Source organism: Poecilia reticulata, linkage group LG6 (assembly GCF_000633615.1).
Source record: "Poecilia reticulata strain Guanapo linkage group LG6, Guppy_female_1.0+MT, whole genome shotgun sequence".
Lineage (NCBI taxonomy): Eukaryota > Metazoa > Chordata > Actinopteri > Cyprinodontiformes > Poeciliidae > Poecilia > Poecilia reticulata.
In genome coordinates this window covers 3,237,783-3,260,193 of record NC_024336.1, presented here as the reverse complement: position 1 = coordinate 3,260,193, position 22,411 = coordinate 3,237,783, and the positions used below count along the sequence as shown (strand labels likewise).

Below are 22,411 nucleotides of genomic sequence, written 5' to 3'. Positions count from 1 at the left end.
TCTGCATAGAAAGTTGTCAGATACATAAATRTTACTCATTCATTTGTGGAAATGTAAAATGTAAAACTTTGTTCTGCTGAGACCAATTTTAACTGAAAGAACTGTTAAACAATAAGCTAATTTTGTTTTTGACTAACTCTGCTAGCATGACTAGCTAATGCTACCTAACTATGCTAGCATTACTAAGTTAGCCATCATTAATTAATTAGCTAATAAWGCTGGTAGTATAGTTAGCTAGCATTAGCTAATTATTCTAGGATAATTAGCTAGCATTTGCTAGCTATGCTAGCATAGCAGTGCAGTCTATGTGTTARTTCCCTGGGAAATGTACAGACCTGCAGTGTTCAAACTTTTACCACACAAACCAACATTGTCAAGTTCTAGTGAGCACTAAAAATTTCAGATTGCTCTGGAGTTGGACACCCTTTGAGTGGACACTTACGTCTGAGACGGCCAAGCTCGTTTGACAAATCTGGTATGTTTCGTGACAGACATGCCCAAGGGATAAAATAGGAACTGTTGTGTGGTTTGTTCAGTCTTCTTGTTTTCTATCAAAAGTCTTGCCCTTTTAGTCACCAGCCAAGCTTAATTCTGCAGATCTTTTTCATTCATTTGTGGTGTCRAAGTTTAAACGCTCGTTGTCTATTTCTTCTCAGGACAATGAAGGCAGCAAAGGCTGCTCTGGCTACCCTTACCGGACKAACTCTACCTCTCCTACCAAGCCGGAGGAGTGTTCCAGGGATCGAGGGGAGTCGGTGATCGGCCTGGCCTTCGGGACTCCCGAGCGGCGTAAAGGAAGTCTGGCAGACGTGGTTGACACACTGAAACAGAAGAAGCTCGTGGAGTTGACCAAGTCGGAACAAGACGGTGAGAGAAAGTCCTCAGCTTGTTGAAAATGTGTGTGCGTGGTTTTTCATCTGTCTTCAGGGAACACAGGAGACAGCTCTCTCTTTTYAGTGTTCCATTTCTTTATGCTCAGACCTGGATGCTACACACTGTAACAAGTCTTTCACTCGACAACCTCACTTGTTGTCTTGCTTTGGACGATGGCTTTTTGAAGTCTGAGAAAAACACTTCTGCTCGGCTTAGGCTGTGTGTGAAAATGTATTGGCCTAGATGTTTTACAATCTGAACCTATCAATAAATAGATCCAGTTAGACTAAAAGAAAGTACAATTTTAATCCCAAGATTTTCCGTACCAAGACATTGCCAACATTTTTTCTTTCCCAGGTTGTGAAATAATTAAAAGCAGACCTAAAAAAGTGTCAAAAACACAAAGCAGATTTCACTCTTTCTCCACAAGACTTCTGGAACCTTTGGACTAAAGTAGAAATGTTTGTCCACWGTTCACTCAGAAGATCATCTTAAATATCTGCTCACATATCAGTTCTATAGTCTACAGTCTCATCATGACTATTGTGAACAAACTGACGGTTATCAAAATGATCAGATTTGTTAAAATGCCTCAAAATTCTAAAAGAATTATTAAAGATTTAAGTTGATTCACTGATAATTACGCAAACAGCATACATGTAGATATCATTAGTAGGTTTGGTAATAGTAATACTGACAAATTTGACAACTTTTGTACTTTATTAAAAAATGAAGCCACGGAGGAATGCACAATAAGCATCAAGACTCACTTGTTTTAACTTGAGAGGGAAGAATATTTGCAGGAAGGTTTGTAGGAAGTTCTTTCTCAGGAAGTTCTGACAAAGTAGAAACTTGCCAAAAAGCTTCAGGCAAAATGCCTTGTGTTATTTTGACAGTCTTGTCAAGTGGAAGGCTCTGGCTCAAAATATTATACAAAAACAACTGAGAAATTAGAAGAAAAAAATTAAAGAGATAGAGCAGGTCATTTTGAAAATCACAAACGCCTTGATAAAGTTAGCTTAYTTAGCGTTAGCCGACAGGAAGCTAGAGGCAGAGAACTACTTCTGTTGTTTCCTTCTGCGTGTAGTAAAAGCTAAAACTTCATATATCTATTATTTTTGCCATGGTGTGAATTTTTCAAAGAAATTAGAAAACAAGTAGAGCAGGTCTTTAAAAAAAAAATCACAAACGTTTGAGTAAAAGGTAGCTTACTCAGCGTTAGCTTACAGGAAGCTAGAGGCAGAGAAGTACTTCTGTTTTCTCCTGCGTGTAGGAAAAACTAAAACTTCTTCAAAACTCTTTACTTATGACAAAGTCTTCATATGAAACTTTGAATTTCCATGATGTGGCTATGACATTCATTTTTTTAATGATTATTATTAAAACTGTTTAWTGTTGTATCTGTACACATTTTGTTACGGCTCAATTTTTATTCACCAAATAATGATTCTGTACACTTATAATTTTYTCATGATAAATACATATATAATTATGTTATTATAATTATTGCTTGATACATAAAACTGCAGCTGAAAATGTTTATTTTCAGTTTACAATGACTGAGACCACCACAAAGTCAAATTGTCTTTATGGATTAAAAATCCTTTCACACAGTTGCATTGTAGTTTGAATTTATATGGGCTAAGTCCTTTTATTCAATTATCTCCATATATTGGTTTAGTTTACAGTAAATGTTGGATCAGTGAAAGGTCAAAGTAAGAAAATAGTCTGCACTCATCAGTAATGTCTGTTGATCATTTTTATTTGGACAATCACTAAGCAAATGGAAATTCACAAATAAAGTTTAAATGTTTAATTAAAACTTTAAGTCTTAAGTATTTTGACTGCAAAATATAGTCACTCGTATAATACTGGGGGAAATTAGTGATAGTTACAGTAGGATTTTTTCCACAATAACAACAGCTAAAACCGTCTGAACAAACCCTTCGATTAAATTACTTTAATGCCTCATATTTCATAGACAAGATGTTTTCTGTCTTCTCCCCCCTGTTGCTTACAGAGTGAGACCAACCATGTCGTCCATGCTTATTTTGTTTTCCCTTTCCTCTTCAGAAGATCTTTGAACATCTTAAATTACAAGTGGCTTATCCCTTGACTGTCAGATCACAGTTTCAGTCAGTGAAAACACAGGTTTCCCTTTCTCTCCGAGGCCTGCCAGCGTGCCTCGGCTCGCCCTTTCCCTCCCCAAAGCGAGCCAGATCTAAACCCGTCAAACACCCCTCTTTACTGTTATGTGCAGATAGTAATCGTGATGATATCACAAGAGCTCTTGATCTCCCTCATTTAGAGGTTTTACTGTGTTATTGATACAGTAAAGTTGGCTGGAACGGGACAGCCAGAGGGGTAGTACAGTGAATGGTGTCTTGAGTTGAAAGGCAGGTAGCTGTGTTTCTTATCTACCTCACAGGAACCGGCTTTAAAGAAAATGATGTGTCTGTTGGGGGGTTCAAAAGGTGTTTTGACATTTCCCTCCTCTAATCTAAAGTGAAATAATTTAAAAGATGACACTGCTTTGTTTCAATAAGCACCAAGACAAACATTTCTTCACGTCTTCTCCTTAATAATTTACTTGGTAATTAACTAGCATGAGCCAGCTTTTAGCCCGACAATTAATGTAATTAAAACAGGACGGAGAATGGAAGAACACAGTGCTGTGCCTTCCTCACTTGTTGCTTCTCAATGCCTGCCAGCTAGMTTAAAGTAGGCCACTGCTACACTTTTACCTCATTAGAAAGAAAAAATTTAAGAATAGTTTCCAGTCATRAAGGACAAGGGTGGTCATTGTGAGGAAACTAAAGGAGCACTCTTAGAATCGACACTAAGGTAACACTGTGTTAAAACAACAGCTGGCGAACTGTTAGCAGAAGGACTGCTACGCAGCCAATTCCTGGCTAGCTAGCTGAACAGTTAGCCCGACTTACTGCCACGCTAATATCAGCTTGTAATAATTTTGTTGTTTTTATTAAAGGGATAGTTGAGTATGTAAGTTACCTGCAGCAGATAAATCTCTTGGTGTTTTCATTTAGTAATAATTAAAATTCATTATAACCCGAGGCTGAAGCTAGCAGCTATCTGGAGGCTAAAAACAAACCGGAAATCTTTATAYGACTCTTTTTTGACACTGGAAGTTCTTTGGTGGCACACCACCTCCACTTCCTGTGTAAATGATCATTCACTGCTTTGTTCAGCAGCTATCAAATAAAAGGTGATGATAGTTTAAATGTTAATAAGCTAGCACTGCCATAAATCACTCTGACCTTTTTGAGATTGAAGTTGTTTTAAGATGGAGGAAGTCCACTTTGATCTCAGCTCCGCTTTGACTATTAGTTTCAGCCTCCAGGACCAACAAATCTGGATTTACACTATATACAGACCTCAAGAGAGTTATTTACTGCTGTTCCTATCCCTTTAAGAGACATATAGAATAAAAGCACTTGAAGCTACAACTGAATTTAGAAGGTGTGCTACAGCATTTTTATCTGAACGTATATTTTAAAAAGAGTATGTTAATCTTAAGGCAATAATAAATATATTAGTGTTTGAGCAGTAGTAGATATAATTTCCTTAGTATGTTTAGATTATGTACATTTTTGTTTGACTGTGGGATTTTTAACTCCAGTTTAATATTCCATGAGTCTCYTACTGGTCCATTTAAATGGACGTTTTCCACTTCACTGGAATCAGCAAATCAGATCAAGTTTTGATTTCAAGGACTCTGATTGATGATCAGCAGGTCAAATTACAAAAAATGTCATTTTCCCCCTCGCCCCAGTCTTTTCCTTAAACGAATCACAKAACTTCCAAAATTTTTACTTGACGAATAACTTGACCAACTACCAGCTCGCAATTTGATGGACATGTGTAAATGGGGAAAATCTTGTGATGTTTAATTTTTGTCAAAGATCAATTAGCAATTTTGTTTAAATTTTTTTATGTCATTAGCCTTTCTTGCACGGCAGCATTGTTAGTCTTTTCCTTTACTAATCAGCATATCTGCTGTCGCAGAGTAAACGATTTTGAACACTTTGGTGGAATCAAACAGGAGAAGCGCGTGCGATGGCGGCGCCGCCTGGCCCGCCTCACCGTACGGTGACAGCGTGTGTGAATGGGGCCTCCTAAAAGTGTTCACGTAAATTGCTGTGATCCTTGAAGGCGCATTGTTCAGCCGTTTGCCGTKGAAATGCGTTCCACTCTGGGTTTGCGGGGTACGGATTGACGGGCACCTCTGATTCTTTTTTCTTTTTTTTCTCACCTAATGAGCTTCGCTAAAATGAAACGAGTCGATCCATAGATGTCTGAGGCTGAATGCTTCATTAATTGAGCTCTCCTTCTGTGGCTTTCACAACTGATGAGGATTAAAGCCTCAAACCTTTTTTTTATTTTCTCTGTTTCTGATTTTTTTCTCTCTTTTTTTTAGAATGTTTGAATAGACTACTGCTTCTTCATTTAATTGCAGCTTTCTCTGTCTGCCATGTTTTTTTTTTCTTCCCATTTTCACCTGATGAGAGACTTCCTTCTCTTGTCTTCAACCCTTCAATCTTCAGCAGCCTTTTTACTTTATGGAATTTCTCTCCCACACGCCGACCTTGCTCCCATCCTAAATCAAAAGCGTTTGTTGTGCCAGCGACAAACAAGGGTGTCGCAAATTCGCGATCTGTCGGATTTGTTTCTAATTTGTTTAAAACGCACAGGAGCGCAAGGTCGCCCCGGTGAATGGGAACCATCCTGTTAAGGAAGATGATTTTTCTTAAATGATCTTCCTCTCACTCCTCAGAGGTTAGAAACGCGTTAAGCATCAGAACGGTGACGCCCCTCTCCACCCCCAACGAAGCTCTTGTGACTCTTTCCTCGGCCCGGACTCGCTCTGGTTCTGTTTACCGTACGATCAGACAGAACGAACTCTATTAGGGAGCATGGCTGATCTGAATGCGCAGCAAAAGCAGCAGAACATGTCGCTTAACCCCATGTCGGCACGCTGTTAGCAGCGCTGCTACTCAGAGGAACCCTAAGTGCTCGTGACAGTTCTAATGAATAGACATGGCCTCGCTATAAGATATAAAAGATTTATTTTTTTCCCCTCTCTCTCTTTTTCTTAGTACAAGTGCAGCCTCAGCCTTTAAAAGCTTTATCAAGAACTCTTTAAGACAGTGTCAGGTAGTTGTGTTACCACACAGCTGGTTGCTGAAAATGCCTCCCTTTTCACCTGGACTTTCACAACACGYGAGCCAAAAGAGGAGCTTTCTCGACAATTTTGTATTTATGTCGAGTCGCGGCTGCGTTGCCCCGAAGGTTTGGACACAAAGGCGCGCCGAGCACAAAAGCCTTTCTCTGTGCTACTAAAGCACTTAGCACATATTAGACTGTTAGGCTGTTTTTTTTATTTATTTTKTTCGAATGAAGATTGTTCAAGGCCGGGATGAGGGAACGTTAGCAGAGAAAAGGGGAAAAAGTAAAACAGAAAGGCGTACGGATGGAACAGAAATGCAATTTTCCTTTAGGCATGAAATTGTGCAATAATTAAAATTCCGGGGGGAAAAAATTGCTTCATGGAAACAATCAGATTTTGAACAAACTCACTTTTCTTGGTGAGACGTTTTTGCGCTAGGATGAGGTGTTTTTTTCGGCCGTATCAAGATTGATGTCATTTCGCCAAACTGCAGTGGAAACACTTTTTCACATCACATGAGTCASTAGATCAACAGACAGATGTTGCTACTGGAAAAAATGACGAAGAAAACGACAGGAAGCAGTAGGAGGACGATGGTTTGTTTTGGGTTGTTTTGGACAATGTTCAGCTGGTTCCACCAGAGCTCCCACAGCTTCACACAGGTCATAARAAGATGTGTGAATCCATAACTCTTCTGTAAAATCTCYAGTTTCAGTTTCCCCAAAACATCACATTCATATCTGCTCCCAAGTAGGCGGGGCTTGTTGATCCAATGCACGTCTCCTCTGATTGGCTGATAGATGATGAGTGCTAGCACAGAACTGTGGTGAAATATCACTGCCATTTATTTTATGACTTATCGTGTGAACAAGTTTATTCATGTGTGATTTTAATTTAATTTCTTATTTAATAGCAAAAATTTGGAAYGCAAATGCAGCTACCAATGTAAGAAGCTGAAGAGAGTGGGAAACAATGAAGAAAAAGAAGCCAAACAATAACCTGTCGTCATAAGTTTCYTGTTAGTTCTGTTTCCTGTAAAAGCAGAACGTCGAGTCGAAGCACTCTGGGATTCCAGCCGACTAACTTCAAACCCGCTGAAGTGTGCAATCAGGCTCCCCTTCTCGCGTTTGATGAGCGAATTATGATTATCTGCATTGTTGCTCCTCAATAGAACCGACCTGCTGCTAATGGGGGCCTGGCACAGGTAGAGTGCCCCTATGCCAACTTAGTCAGCCGTCTAATGGGCCTAACGCTGCTCCGGCGCCTGGCAGACACTTAAAATCACACTAATCCCTGCTTAAAACCAGAGCGTGGCTGAATCACTGCTCAGTTTGTTTCATTTGCAAACGAGACGGGGCTCAACTGCAGCTGCGCTGAGGTAACCGGGAGACTTATTTCTGAGCTCAGCCAAATATCTGCAGAAGTATTCCCGCCCATTGAATTTCTTTTACATTTGATCCTGTTACCACCACAAACTTCAGCAAATTTTATTGTGATTTTATGTGAGAGACATTTTTATTTAACCTGATTGCGTCCAGGACAACTAATTACATTCAGAAGCCACCTAATCAGTAAGTAGRGTCTGCTTGTATGTGATTTAAACTCTGCCGGGTCTTCAAAGGCTTCAGTAGTTYGTTTGAACATTAGTGAACAAAACYAAGACCAAGGAACCCAGCCGATAGGTCAGGGAGAAAGTTATTAGGCAGTGGTGGGCACCGCTAGCTAAAAGGTTAGCTGCACTAAGCCTAAAACACAAATCATAAACATTAGTTGATGTTGAGATGCTATATCCACATGGTACTTAGTGGAAGCTACTGCTAAAGCACTAATGTTAGACATGTTGACACACAATATCGGCAAAAAGAAAAAAAATGCTGAGAAACTATAGCATCAGGAAGCTCATTCTTTTGTTTGCTGTGTACTTCTCATTTCAGTAGTTTCTTGTAAAAATATCAGGAGAGAAAATAGGAACATGAGTCTGGATGTCAAGCGACTTGAAGAAATCTTCAAAGCTCCAACACAGACGTCGAACTTTGTTCAACTGAAAGTTTTACAAAGCAGCCAAATAAGTTAGCGCTTTCGAATTGATAATTGTGAAGTCTTCAAAGTTTGCAAAAACAGTAAGACGAAAAATTAGCTCAGCTATTAGCGCGTTAGCAGATTAGCGGAACTGTGTCCACTGTTATGAAGTTATTAAACAAGATCCCAAGCGTCCTTTCTGAATATGTAAAGAGTAAAACACAACTGCAAATCAACCAAGACTTGTAAACTGAAAGACCTTCGAGGAAGAGCGTGAATGAAACAAAGAAACAGCCAAGAGGCTCAGATACCTGTGGAGGATGTGCAGAGAACAGCTCAGGTGGATAAAAAACAAGATTTGTGTTGTCAGCTGTGCACTCCACTAATCTGGCTTGTATGGAAATAAAACAAAAAACAAAACAAAAATGAAACAAAGATTGAAACGTGGCTCTATCTAATGAGACAAACATCGATCTTTTCTGACGCTGGGTTACACAGAAAACACTGGGAAATAGGAGGATGAGTAGACTTGTACTCTAAACGTAGTATCTCTATGGTGTGACACGGCGTTTATAGGATCATGCTATGGGGCTATTTTTATTTTATGTTTGATGGAAAAATGGACGGAGTAAATTCTGAAAGAGAAACAGACTGAAAAAGACTTAAAGCCACAGTATATAACTTCTATATATAAAAAATATTTTTTTTTCATAAAACCCAGTGTTTGTTAAATCTGTTGTGACAGTTTCTTTAAAACATCAGGCTCCTCTGCCTTCCCCCAGTGCTTTAAGTGCTAATTAGAAGCAGCCAATCAGAGCTGGGAGGCGGGTCTTAGTGTGTCAGTTATCGTCCGTGTGGCGCTGTTCAGCCTCTTTGCTCTTTACTACACTGCAACTAGCATAGTTAGCATAGCCAAAAATGACACCGGATAAACAAGTTTCCTGTAATGGTAAGTTGTTTCTCCGCCATTAGCACATTTAGCAGCATGTACATGAGCATGACTGACAGACCCTCCTCCTGGCTCTGATTGGTTGGTTTTGACCAGGTGGTGCATTTCTTTAGCAGTTCAGGAACCAGGTGGAGGTGATTGATCTTTTCACAGATTATCTGTCTCATGTTACATTGTCCCAACATGGTAGCAGTTTTAACAAACATGTAAAAACAACATTTTTATTAAAGTTACATACTGCAACTTTAAGACATGGATCAGATGTAGACTAGTGTTGATACATCACGTAAACTCCCTATGAATCCCATGRGCCTTTGCGGTTGCGATGCTGATCTTTTGCAAACTATAGGTTGCCAGGGCGCTATAAACGGAGCGTTTGTCTCCGTCATACAAGGAGGCTTTTTTTCTTCTTTCTGACAGAAATCCAACAACAACACTTCTGTTTATTCCAGACAAAAGCGTTGAACCTTGACTAAAAGGAATGCGGTGTCGTTTCGCGCCAGACAAACACACTCTCTGCTAAGTCGGATGCCTAAACAGAAGAATATGCATCATTTCTGAAATTATATTTATTTCACTGCATTCAAGGCTGATAGATAAGCCCCTTTATTTAATATTTAATAGTTTGGAAATAAAAATAAAAATACAAAAACACACACACACGCGCACGCACGGACACACCACTTCTCGCTCATTCCATCAAGGCCCCAAAACATTTGCGAGGCGCCCCTCCCACCATATGGAAACAGGCATCCAGTCTGGGATTAGTGGTTATCACGACGGCGCTTTCAGGATCGAACAAACCCAACTCTTCTTCATAAGTCATCATGACTGTCTCGATGGAATCATTYGTGCGGGAGCTCGAGCTTGCGACGCCTTATAATTAAGCGTTAAGTATAAAACTCCTGTTATCTGTTCGGCCCAGATGAGTCCGGAGTCGACCTAAAATAAGCCGTGAGATTCTGGCTCGGTTTGTCCGTCGTCCGCGTTTGTTCGGGTTTGCGATGAYGAAGGCGGCCTGACGGGAAGAGAAGATTAAAATAAACACGTTTAAGACGAGGTGATAATCWGAATAAAAGCTGAGTGCTTGTTTGTGTCGCAGCTTTCAGTCAGTTGTAATAAAACCACCATTCTGAGTGAAAATAATGCAAACAATGATGTTTTTGTTCTTCCTGCTAAGATTTTCAAAACCAACCTTGAAGAGTGTATTTAAAATGCAGTTTGTTAAAGTTTTTTTTATTCTCTCCTATTTTTTAACAGTAAATGCTGTGACCTAAGTACACTTYCTTTCAGACTAATTATTGAACTTAATCTTCAAATTCCTGTAGAATAACATCACACTGGAAGTTTTCCAAACAATATTTGATGCAATGAGGGAAATAATGTTTTTTTTTTAATAAAATCATCTTTAGCTTAATTATTGCCATCACTCTAGCAATCTACTTTAAATAAATGTAACTGAAGTTTTGGTAATTTATGAGCATTTTTTTCCTCCTCTGGGTTTTAATAATAAGTTTTTACATCAATCTATTTTTATTTAAAATGTATAGGAAAAGAAACGGGCCCACAGCACCGCAGCACCTCCACCGTACTTATTTGTTTGGGTTTCCACACATTTACTATTTGCTTCATACCAGATCCAGTATAACGGTTCTGATGGAATAAACAGTGAGGTTTTCTTAATTGGAATGTTCTGTTGTCTTTCCCATTTTGAAGCATCAGTAGGAGGARTGGGTCTCTGTGTCGGGTGATATTTATGTCTCAGGGAAACGAGAGTTCACTACTAATAAAAAGTCGTGTTCCCGTTGCTCTTGTTTTGTAAGTCTTGCTGGGGATGCCTGGTGACATTCTTTTTGTTTTCCTCCTAACTAAGGAAATAAACTTTRGATACATTTAACATTGTAAGTTAAATGTATTATGTTACAGCTTCCAAAGTAATACCTTAATTTTAAAGCTGCAGACAGTAACTTTTATGAAAATGTCATTTTCAGCATATTTGGTAAAGCTGTCAGTATGTCAGATATGTCACAGTTAATGTGTGAAAAAAAAATTTTTTTTAAGACTGTTGATCAGTCAGAAAACTGCAATCGGTGCACAAGTCAAGAATGGTAAAAATTTGACCAACAAACTAGAAAACAATTGATTACCCAAAATAAAACCGGAAATYGTCTGTTTTTTCTTTTAACACAGAAACAGCCAGAAGCCCTTTTTGTTTTGAATCTTTATTGATATAAAGATTTTATAAACATTTTGCTTATTGTTGAGCAAGTAGAACAAAACAAAAAACACAAAAAAAATAAAAAATCACAATACACAACTTTTGGCCCCCTAGGCATAAATAAAGTTTGTACACCGGTGGTGTAAGCCTGTGCAGTTCAGAGGAGCCTGCTCTGTGTCTGCAGAGGAGGCCGGATCCAAAGCGGGGCACCCGTTCACCCATATAACGCCTCCTCCAGCTGGACGGCGGGGTCGGAGCGTGGCCAGGCCTACCTCTGACCGTATTTCTCTGACACAATAAAGACTTTCGGCCAGGTCTCGCTTTGTCCTTCCAGACTGCCCAGAGCTCGTTTCAACATGTCTGCCGCTGACGCCACTCCGGCCGTGGCGCACGGTATCGGACGAAGATATCCAAAGGGAATGCCTGCGTCACCAATGCTGGGGGAAAAAAATTGTACGAAATCTTGAAAAGTATTCACACCCCTAGAACCTGTCAAGATTTTTCCTGGTTACAAACCAAACAGGGTGTTTGTGGTGCCTGTCACCCGTCTTGATTTCAGGTGACAGACCAGGAGAAAGCAGCAGGTAATTGTGAGGAGGAAAGAAAAGTGTTACATGATTTTCAAATTCTTTTTGCAAACAAAATTCTCCACAGTGTGACGTGTGTATATTAAGCCCCCTGTAGCTAGCTGAGCTGCAGAGCAGACACAAAACCTGTTTTTTCTCAGAATTATTGTTTTTTTAAACTAGTGTTATTAGCTAGCTAGACATAAGCAGCTAGCTTGCACTTATCTGCAGATTTTCTATGCCTGGCTAAGCCGCAGGAGAAACTCCAGTTCGTGACCTAACGTGGAACCTCTGCAAGCATCTTGAGCCTTGCGTTCCCTCTGTATGCCCAATCTGTGTGTGTGCGTGTGTGTATGTGACAGGGAGTTGCGATGACAGCTTAACAGCAAGCACGGTCAACCCCAAGAGSTAATCTYATTGGGTAATTGACAAAGCCTTGGCTCTGGCATYATGTTTGCCTTCTTCTACAGGATTGGCAGCGTGAGCAGTGATTGTTTGCAGGTAGAGCTTTTCCCAGTGTGTGTTGTTCATGGACATTTGTATGATAAAGCTTCTGAAATTAGCCCTTACCTTGCAGATTTATGAGGGGGGGAAAAAAGCAGATTTGGAGTTGGAGCAGAGATACCAGATATCCTGGAGTGCRCAGCTCTCATCCTCTCTGCTTACTGCCACTCTCTCTCTCTCCTCCCCAGACTCGTTGGAAGTTGCTTTCAATCTATCACGTTGTAATTGATAGGGCTTTCCTAGCTAATGATCACCCACAGCCTGCGGGTCTCGACTGCGCAGTCGGTGGGGTAGACCTCTGCTGCTCTGCTTGGCTGCAGGCCAGCCAGCATATGGTGCAGCAGTAATGTGGTTTGTTGGAACAGCTTTGTACCTCGTCCAATAGAATCAGATTAAATTGTGATTTTTATCAAGCTCTGTTTTTCTTTTTCTGTTTTTTTCGCCCACTCYCTCCCACAAGGATATCAGTTAAAAATTGCTCCGTAATTTGGTGAACGCCAAATTAATGCAAGAATAATGAAGAGAAACCTGCAAGGTCGCAGCAAAGATCATGTTTAAGGCAAGAAAAGAAGGAGGTTCAAAGATGATTGTTTACTTTTTAGTGGTTTACAAGTGATGRAAATCAGATTTATTCTGTAAGATGCACTCTGACTGAGCAGCCTATCCCAATTTTCTTTTTTTTTTTTTTTTAAGAAACTCAGCTAATTTTACAAAAAAAAGAAAAGCTTTGCATTAAACTATTTATTTCAAGTGTTGAAACATCTGTGAATGTATAAAATATAGTCATTTATTTGCATATTAATTTTCTGAAAGCTTATTCAGAATCTCTATTACGTTACCATTTGAAACGGCTAAGAGACCAACGAACTGCAAATGAACTTACATCATCTGCTTTAGCTGCAGGCTAACGCTGAGTTTATGTTGGAGCTGCACTTTCTGTCTGTGTCATATTAATTCATGATTAGTTTTTATGTTTTTATTGTAGCAGCATAAACTCTCATCTTTTAGTACCTGTATGTTTATTTAGTGTGGGGAAAAATGTGGAGGAGATAATTGTCGTTAACAACCAGTCACAGTTATCAGTAGCCTTTCAAATTGCCGTAAATGCAGCTAAATAATTATTTTTCATGTGTCGCAAATGTTTCTAACACTTGATCAGAGTTTCTATGAACTTTTTAGTTTTACTTTTTATTTCCCCTGAGGAATAAGTATGGCATGAAATTTCTATTTTCCACCGATTAAAATAGGAAAGACAAAAAAAACTGGAGGGTTCAGTTTGTTGATCTAGCTGTGAAATGGCTACAAAGAAACCCACTTTTCTAAATYTGCCATTTTACACAATCAGAGCAGTAAGTTAAAAGTTTTGAACAACTGGAACTTTAATTGACAAGCCTGAACGGCATCAACTCTCCATAACAACCATCAGACTCTATCTGGATGTCAATTGGTTGGTCAGTGATGCCAGTAAAAGCTGTTGCTGTCCTACTATCACAAATGTTTTAGTCAGATGAGGCTAAAATTGACATTGACATTACGTGACTAGATCCACCTGTGAGTTTGGACTTAAACCCAAAAGAAAGTCTGTGTGGTAAACTGAACAGAAAATTCATAAGAGGAGACTCAGGATTCTGAGTTATGTACAGAGACTGTAAAAAAAACAATCAAAGATTCCTCTTTCTGTCTGCTCCAACTTGGTAAAATGTTTAAGGAGAAGATGAAGAGCTGTCTTTTATCCTATAGACAGTTGTATAAACTAATGATCGTAGGTGTACCAATAATTTAGCTATCTGGGATTTACTGTTTCATGAAACAGTAAATGTTTTCATGAAACATTTCTGTTTATTTACCCATTATATTAATGGAGTTTGAGGTTACAGTATTGCATTAAATTGTACATTTATGTTTTCATTTAAATAAGTAAATGTCTAAATATGGCGTAGTTTCCTGAATTTGAAGCATTTAGCTGTAGTAAAATTGTGTTAATTTGTTGAGTTACAACATTTAATTTCCCTTTGGGATCAATAAAGTGTTTTCGAATTTTGAACTGAATTAATAGCAGCACGATGGTGTACGTGCAAATCAACATGATCTGAGTTTTGATTTTTATCAGATGCTATCTCACTTTAGCCACAGGCTAAACACCAGTTTACTTTAGCMCTGCTCTTTCCTCACACTCTGGCTTCAGTTTTGTGGATCTTTACCAACATGACACAGTTTTCAAAACTTTATTAACTTTATCTGAAGTGATGCGTCACAAGTTAATGACTTTCATATCAGTCGTTACGCTGACGACGACCTGATTTATACACACGCCTGTTCTCTGCAGCTTCTGGCTGATCATCCCAGCAGTGATGGTAGATAAAAATACAATGCATAGCTTTTCATCGTTCAGCTCTTTCGTTATTGACTCAGTCCAGACTCACTGAGTCCTCAGAGGTTTGACCCCCGACCCTCTCCACCGCCATTCAAGTCACACATCCAGCGGAGCCAAAACAACGTTTCTATTGTGTCAAAACCACACGTTTTCCTGTGTCTGCATGTCTGCGCAGATATGTCTCAGTGTGTCTGTGTGTGCGTGTGTGTGTGTGTGTATGTGTGCTGAGAGAGGGTTTCATGTATCAAGCCTAAAGTGGAACCAGAAGCTCAGGTCTTGAACTGGTGTTTTTAGAGTGTGTGTTTAAGAAAGAGGCAATATGGTACCAGGGTTGTAAGTCTTGTCAGCTTTCATGCAGCCAAAAATCAATCTTGTTTTCTTTTGTCATATTGCTTCATTTTATTTTATGTTTTTCTTTTAATTATTAAAAAATTCAGTTTACAATTTAACCATTTAAAGCCTGGTACAAGAATTTTTTCTTACAAATTTTAAAAAAGTATTTTGACTAGTCTTCTTGCTTTTCATATTGTAATTGACTCAATAACATTTTGCTATCTGATATTATTATTAAAATATTTTTTATATTATGCATTTAGCTTTTTTATTATAAACAATAAGTAAAAAAATTAAAACTTTGTCAGAGGTAGAAACCGGCATTGTTACAGAAGGGCCGCTGAAAAGATTTCTGACTTAAAAAAATAATWATTATTTAATGCCACAATCCTCTTCTGATGTTACTGAGTAAAAAAACAACAACACAAAAAGCATTTTTAAAAAGTAAATATGTCACAGATTGTTTTTAATCAAATAAAAATGAGTCTGAAGGAAAAGAGAGATAAACTTCGGTGGACATTTTCATTCCAGTCTGAAACGCGCTCAAACAGCATTTCTTCATCTACTCACAGGGGGCAAAGTGGGGTTAATTGTATTTTGTTGTTCCACAATAGGATTTTAAGGCTCTGTTGCTAACCATTAAAAAGATGTTTAACTTTTAACACTTTTATTTACTTCAACTCAAGTAGAACAGATCCTTCGGTCGACTGCGGCTCACCAGCCGACTCAGCCGAGTCTTTATTGTTCTCCACCTCTGGGCTTGATGAGATTAACCGGAGATGCTGCGTCATTTCTTTCCAGGGAAACAAACAAAAGAAAATTCTGCATATAATGAGAATTATTACTTAGTCCAGGCTTCTTGTTTTATCTCAACAGAGAGAATGAGGATTTCATCTTTGGAATCTGTGTGAGCTGTTCTGTCCTGAAGTATCTTAATTTAATCTTAGTCTATAATATACACCGTTGTCAAAATACATTTGTTTACTTTTACTGATAAATTGACAAATAATGTCCAGGTCTATATATTTGTCAGACCTTAGCCTGATTTTTATTTACAAAGTACAGCTAATAAAACCTACAACACTCTAACTTCACAATATCCAGACAGCCATAATTTTTATTCAGTACAATTAAAAATACTTTATTAATCCTAAAGGGCAATGAAATGTCATCCAAGTTATCTTCAAAGTCGGTCCAGTAGCAGTCAGTCTTGCAGTGACCCTTAAGAGGCCTCTGGCTGAAGACTGTTCTTGTGTTATATTCTCATGACTGCCATGATTTGCTAATAGCTCAATTTCCAGGAAGCAGAGGTGATACTCCATCGCGTGTTCTGGATGATACCATCAGTTGTTAGCAAACACTGCTAATCTACCTTATTTGCTCTTTGGATCCCAGCTAGCCTGGCCGTTGCTTTCCTCATTTGTCTTCAGTTCTCCGCCTGGACTTTCTCCCATTGAGTTGGATTCCCTCTGGTAGATTTTCTCCTGGGCTAATCAGTGAACAGCAGGAGTTGTGAACAACTTCTGCRCTGTTTTAGAATTGTAGTCTGCCTATAGTTTTAGCAATGACAGTGAACAAAGACAAGTGAATGTAGCCAAACATGTTAGCTACACTTCCAAATATTGAGTTAACATCAACAGCTGCCTCGTACAGATCGGCACTTCTCTCTTATGGCTAAACGTTAGCAATTTTGTGACATTTAAAACTTCAACAGAGTCCACACCTTCAATAAGTAATCATTTCTCAATATCTGAGGGTGCAGACTCTGTATGATGCAAAACGTAGATCAAGCAGCTGGTTTATACCTCTGGTTTGTAACTGTCATGACAATGATGGTGTCCTCTTGGACCCATTGACTTACATGTCAGCATTTTCARGGTTACAGTTAACAAGTCAAAGTTCGCTTTTAAAGATGCTTCAGTTACAGTCATTATAAGCCRATTCCTTCGAGTCTCAGTAATCATGTCGTTGGTGGAGTTGCAAAAGCTATTGTTTTCTTTATAGATTTTTTTTTTTTTGTCCTCATATGAATGAATGTTACCTCAAATTTAAAAAGAATTCAAGGTAAGATGACACCCCACAATAAAAAGATTAATTTTATTTTGTTTTATTTTATTGTAAGGCTTCTYKGTCATCTTCACCACAAATACCAACCGATTTGGTGTCATTATTAATGTTGGTCATTCACAATGAAGGAAARCAAACTGTTTGGTGAAAGTGTGTAAACGAATAAAGGAAGTCTGCATGCTACGGGAAATTCCCCTGCCCCTCCAACACACACATGTTTGATTGGCTTTCTTTGTGGGGACTTTCAATTGTCTTCCATTCATTTCTTCAGCCGAGAGTGAAAATTCTCAAACCTAAACCTTACCCTTATCCTAACCCTAACCCTAACTCAATTCACACCTTAGTCCTAAATCTGACCCCTGACCTACAAACAGCTATTTGACCTACAGGGGACCACAAGGAGCAGTGTGTCCCCACAACGTTGTATGTGTCGGGAAAATTGTCCCCACAAGGTATTAAAACAAACACAAACAACCCCAAACCTCCAACACACCTTAACTCTGACCGTGTTCTGTGACAAGAGCGTCTGGGTATCATCTGACAGATGAAAATAGTGTGTGTGAAACAGACACCGTGCTAACATGCGGCGCAGCAAACCGCTCTGCATCGTAATGGTTTTAGAACACGGCTGATTTCGTGTGTGTGTGCGGGTGTGTGCGTGTGTGTGTGGGTGTTATGTACCCCCTCTGTTCAATTAAATGTCTCAGCAGTGTGGTGGTATTCTTTAATCAGTGTGCGCTCTGTGCGTGCATGCGTGTGTCTGTGTGTGTGTGCGTGTGTGTGTGTGTGTGTCTCCTGTCCTCCTGGCTGGCTCGCCACCTCATGTTTGGACATATGTTGAGTTTTATTTCACGGAGACATCAATCCTGCTGGCCAGCTGTTAGGACAGCTGCTCTCTCTGTTCTTCTCTCGCTCTACTCTATCCCTCCATCTCTCTACTCAGTGTATTCCTGCTTCTTGCCCTTATTGTTATTATATTATCATTTCTAACAYAGTCCATTGCAAAAAATCTTCACACCACTTGATCTTTTTCACATTTTGGCCATGTTACAAATTCAAACTCAAATGTTTTCCACTTGGGATTTTATTCTCTAGACCAAAGCAGAGGCGGTGTTTTGAAGTGGAAGGAAAACTCCGCCTTTYTCTCCAGTATTTCCTGTCCCTGCTGAATGAAAGCATCCCCGCACCATGATGCTGCCACCCCCATGTGGCAGCATCATGGGGGTGACCAACACAGATGACTTTTTACACGCAGGCCAAAAAATAAACATACCGTACTTTTTTTTCTTTAATCTTTTTATTGAAAGTTATGGATGTTAGCTGGTGTAGCGCATGAAATAATGATAAAACCTGTTGAGGTTTCTTGTTTTTCTATCTTAAATTCTTTTTTCTTTTTTGTTGTTTTACTTTCTTCCTTCTTTTTGTCTTTCCTTCTGTACTCCCCCCCCATTACTTCCTTACTTGCATTAATTTCTTCCAATTATTTCTTCCCGCTGTCATTTCCATCCATCCATCACTTCAGTGAGAACTCTGGAAATATGCATTGAGACAATTATGGGATTTTGACACAAAACGTGTAGGAATTCTGATGAACAAACTGTTTAGCTGGATGATTRTGTAGCTGGAATCYTTATTGCTCTCTATTGCTGGCAAAAAAGAAAAAAATGGCTAACATAAAAATAGAGAAAGTTGTTCAGAAGAAGGAATTTTGATCACCTGTCATCATGTATCTTTAATTACAAATCATTTATTTTTCTCTTTTTATTTCCCTTCTTTCTTTTATCCTCTTCTTTCTTTTTTATTCCTCGCTTCTTTCTTTCTTTCTCCTTTCAGTGTTTCTTTTTCTTCATTTCCTTCATTTCACTCTTTCTCTCTGCGTCGCGATGCTGTGGGGTCTGCAGCTGAAGTCACAGGCCCCGACATAAATTTGGAAGTGCAAAGTGTAGCTGTCAGCTTCCATTTACCGGCACTCAGTGGTGAAGTGAAGACACAGAGACCTTTTTTTCTTTTTGCCGTTCCTGGGTGTGTTCTATGAACGTTCGCTAAAACACGGGGTCTCTGTTGACTTTAGCATTAACTCATTCTTCAGATGAATGTTTTTTTTCTCTTTTCTTRTTATTTTATGGTAGACTCCTGAGCTCTGATTTTCTGAGTTGCACTGCAGTTTATTGCAGTGTGTGACCCAGACGTATGGTACAGTAAGAGGAGAGCAACGGAGAATGGAAGAATGTGAACATTTCTTATTTTTTTATAGAAAATTTAAAAACAATCCAGGGCCTTTGAAAGTCTTGACTCACTCAGAGAGAGCTTTTTTCTCTTATTAATCAAATTTTAAAAACAAATAAAAAAAACTTAAGTAAAGCAGTTCATTCATGTGATTATTTTATTTATTAGGGAAGTAATAGGTTCTCCAAGCCAAACCTATGAGATARAGTCAAAACTCCATTTGTTAAATTATGAATTAACTGTGATTACCTGATGATTACCATGATTTCTTGATTTTCTAGAATCAAGAAATCATTTAAACAGAACCTCTGGGACAACCTGAAGTAGGCTAAAGAATGTGTAAGCTTAAAACCACGCTGTTCCRGTTCGAACAGATTAGAAACACAGTAGTCACACAGATATGGGAGTAGATCTTATAGTTTGTTTCATTAAAATAAATAAATAAACCACTGAAGTGAAAGCGGGAAATTAAAACCAGATAAGGCAACTCTTTCAGAAGAAGCCTGAGGCAGCCTGTGTGTTCGTTGGCAGCGGTTGTTCGGCACTGTTGATTCTTGCCCGGCGTGCGGCAAACACACAAACAGGGAAACACACAGGGAGTTGCCCAACATCCAAAGCGCTGCTTGATGGCAGGTTGGCGCTGAGACAGGTGATAAAATGATGTGTACCCAAAACACTTGGCAGAGGYCCGTCTGCCTCGCTCCTGATTTACTGCGTCTCTGCTGCTTCACGTACCTTCATCAGCCTTTGTCTTCCCTCGCTCCACGGTAGCTGCTGATGGATTAAAAAAGCARAACAGGGTCGCATGCTAGCAATGGGAATTTTTAGTTACAAGTAGTAACATAATGGTAGAAAGTTCTTACAGCTAAATTACTCAAATGTTATTTTGGCAGAGGTTGGTTTTAAGTAGTTATGCGAAACTTTCTGGTGAAGATTTAAAGCCCTTTGAAGCTGAAAAGGAGTGGCAGTGCAACAGGTCGAGTTTCCCTATTGGCAGAGCAAGACGAGATACGAAGCACATGGGAATATATAAAAAAACTAAAATAGAATNACAGGGAGTTGCCCAACATCCAAAGCGCTGCTTGATGGCAGGTTGGCGCTGAGACAGGTGATAAAATGATGTGTACCCAAAACACTTGGCAGAGGTCCGTCTGCCTCGCTCCTGATTTACTGCGTCTCTGCTGCTTCACGTACCTTCATCAGCCTTTGTCTTCCCTCGCTCCACGGTAGCTGCTGATGGATTAAAAAAGCARAACAGGGTCGCATGCTAGCAATGGGAATTTTTAGTTACAAGTAGTAACATAATGGTAGAAAGTTCTTACAGCTAAATTACTCAAATGTTATTTTGGCAGAGGTTGGTTTTAAGTAGTTATGCGAAACTTTCTGGTGAAGATTTAAAGCCCTTTGAAGCTGAAAAGGAGTGGCAGTGCAACAGGTCGAGTTTCCCTATTGGCAGAGCAAGACGAGATACGAAGCACATGGGAATATATAAAAAAACTAAAATAGAATTACTGACATATTAAAGGGAATTTTTTACTGCTGATTATCTGGTAGAGACCAAAGTTGCAACATTTGTTACATTTTCAGTTGCTGCGTGTTTGAAAGCAACATGTTGCTTTCAAACTGCACTGAGTCAAACTAAACAAACTCTTTGAAAATCCTGTAACCCCCTCGCCTGTGGGGGCGCTGCACTAAGAACTACATAAAGAAACAACATAAAAACCTCTGAACAAGACAATGAGGGCAACTTCCTTCTTCATGAAACAAAGATGGAGTAGCATTATATTTGATCATTTGTGGGATTTTTCTTTTGTCATTAGTAAATCGCCATGAGTCATTTCTCATGCTAGCAAAAAACTCCCACGTTTCTTTTGGTTGTGTTTACCCACAATGCCCTGCTCTACAGTTCGCTTCCTGCTTTTGGTGTTCACGTAGACATTCGACCATGTCAGAGTTAACTTCAGCCGAACGGAGACCGAGGTTTTCAGGTGAACCAGAGTTTGATTGCCCATTCACACCGCCCCAAACGAACCAGACTTTCTTGGCAACTGAACTACATTTCAATTAAAGCGTCCCAAATAGGGCGGGTGTAAATGCATCCTAAGTAACAATAATTACACAGCAGTAAGAATAATTGTTGCTTTCTATTCTAATTTTGTTTTTCGTCACGCTGATCTATTTTTATTCAAGTCTATCAGAAGGTTTCGATCTCTACTTCTCTCCTCATCGTTTTCCATCCTTACCTCCTCAACCCCTTCGCCCCAGCTCTCTTTCCTTCTTTTCCCTGAGCCGTCCATCTTCTGCATTTCTCCTCCTCTTGATAGAGAGGTCTGCGTTCAGACGTTGTGGAATCTTTATCCCCCCGCTGCCCTTCCCCTACCTCCCAATCTAAACAGCTCTTGAACCTTGATTCGTTCACGGCGAYAGATAAGAGAGCCATCTAGGGTAAAACGTCTCCTTTTCATTTATCTCTTCCTCTTCTTCCTCTGTCCTCTGATGCGGGGCTGTTTATCGGTGCGACGGGTGTAAATTGTGTGTTGGAGTACACATGGTTGACTTATGCATATGCGTTTCTGAGTTACAGGTTGTAGTTTCCCATTTAAAAGCTCTCATAAATTGCRCTGAGATTTTTTTGTGATGGGGAGACCTGTTACAAAAATGCACACTGGCGTCTTTTGGTCGCCTGATGAGAAAACACATCTGTCCCACTGCAGCACCAGACAGTGACTCTAAGAATCAGCATTTGAAGTAAATAAATGCAGTTTAGCAGACTAACCTGTCTGGTAGATATGCATGAGAATCATTCTTGTTATATTAATTGCTCCACTTAACAGCAAGGTGGCCTCTTTTTCCTGGAAATACCTCATATTTTTGTCCTGACAGTGGTGGACACACTTCCACTAATCCACTAACAGTGRAGCTAATTTTCCACTCTGTTGCTAACTCTTCAGCTAGAAAAGTAGTTACTGGCTGTGTTAGAAGTTGCTGGATGACRTCATCGCCTAATCTTTTATATTTTTCATGGTCAAAAGTTGCCAGAGGGGTCTGAAAAGTCACTAAATATACCAGCAAAGTTGCTAAGTTGGCTAAAGTG

At 39.3% G+C, this 22,411-nt stretch overlaps 1 protein-coding gene across 4 annotated transcripts in view; it reads left to right on the top strand.

The window, feature by feature from the left end:
• LOC103465716 (transcription factor SOX-6-like) overlaps positions 1-22,411 on the top strand; it is a 154,491-nt gene that overhangs the window by 61,660 nt on the left and 70,420 nt on the right. For all 4 annotated transcript variants that reach the window (XM_008410809.2, XM_008410806.2, XM_008410807.2 and 1 more), the window contains one exon: positions 657-867. In XM_008410809.2, the coding sequence (XP_008409031.1) occupies positions 657-867 (211 nt within the window). The remainder of the gene's footprint in view (positions 1-656; positions 868-22,411) is intronic.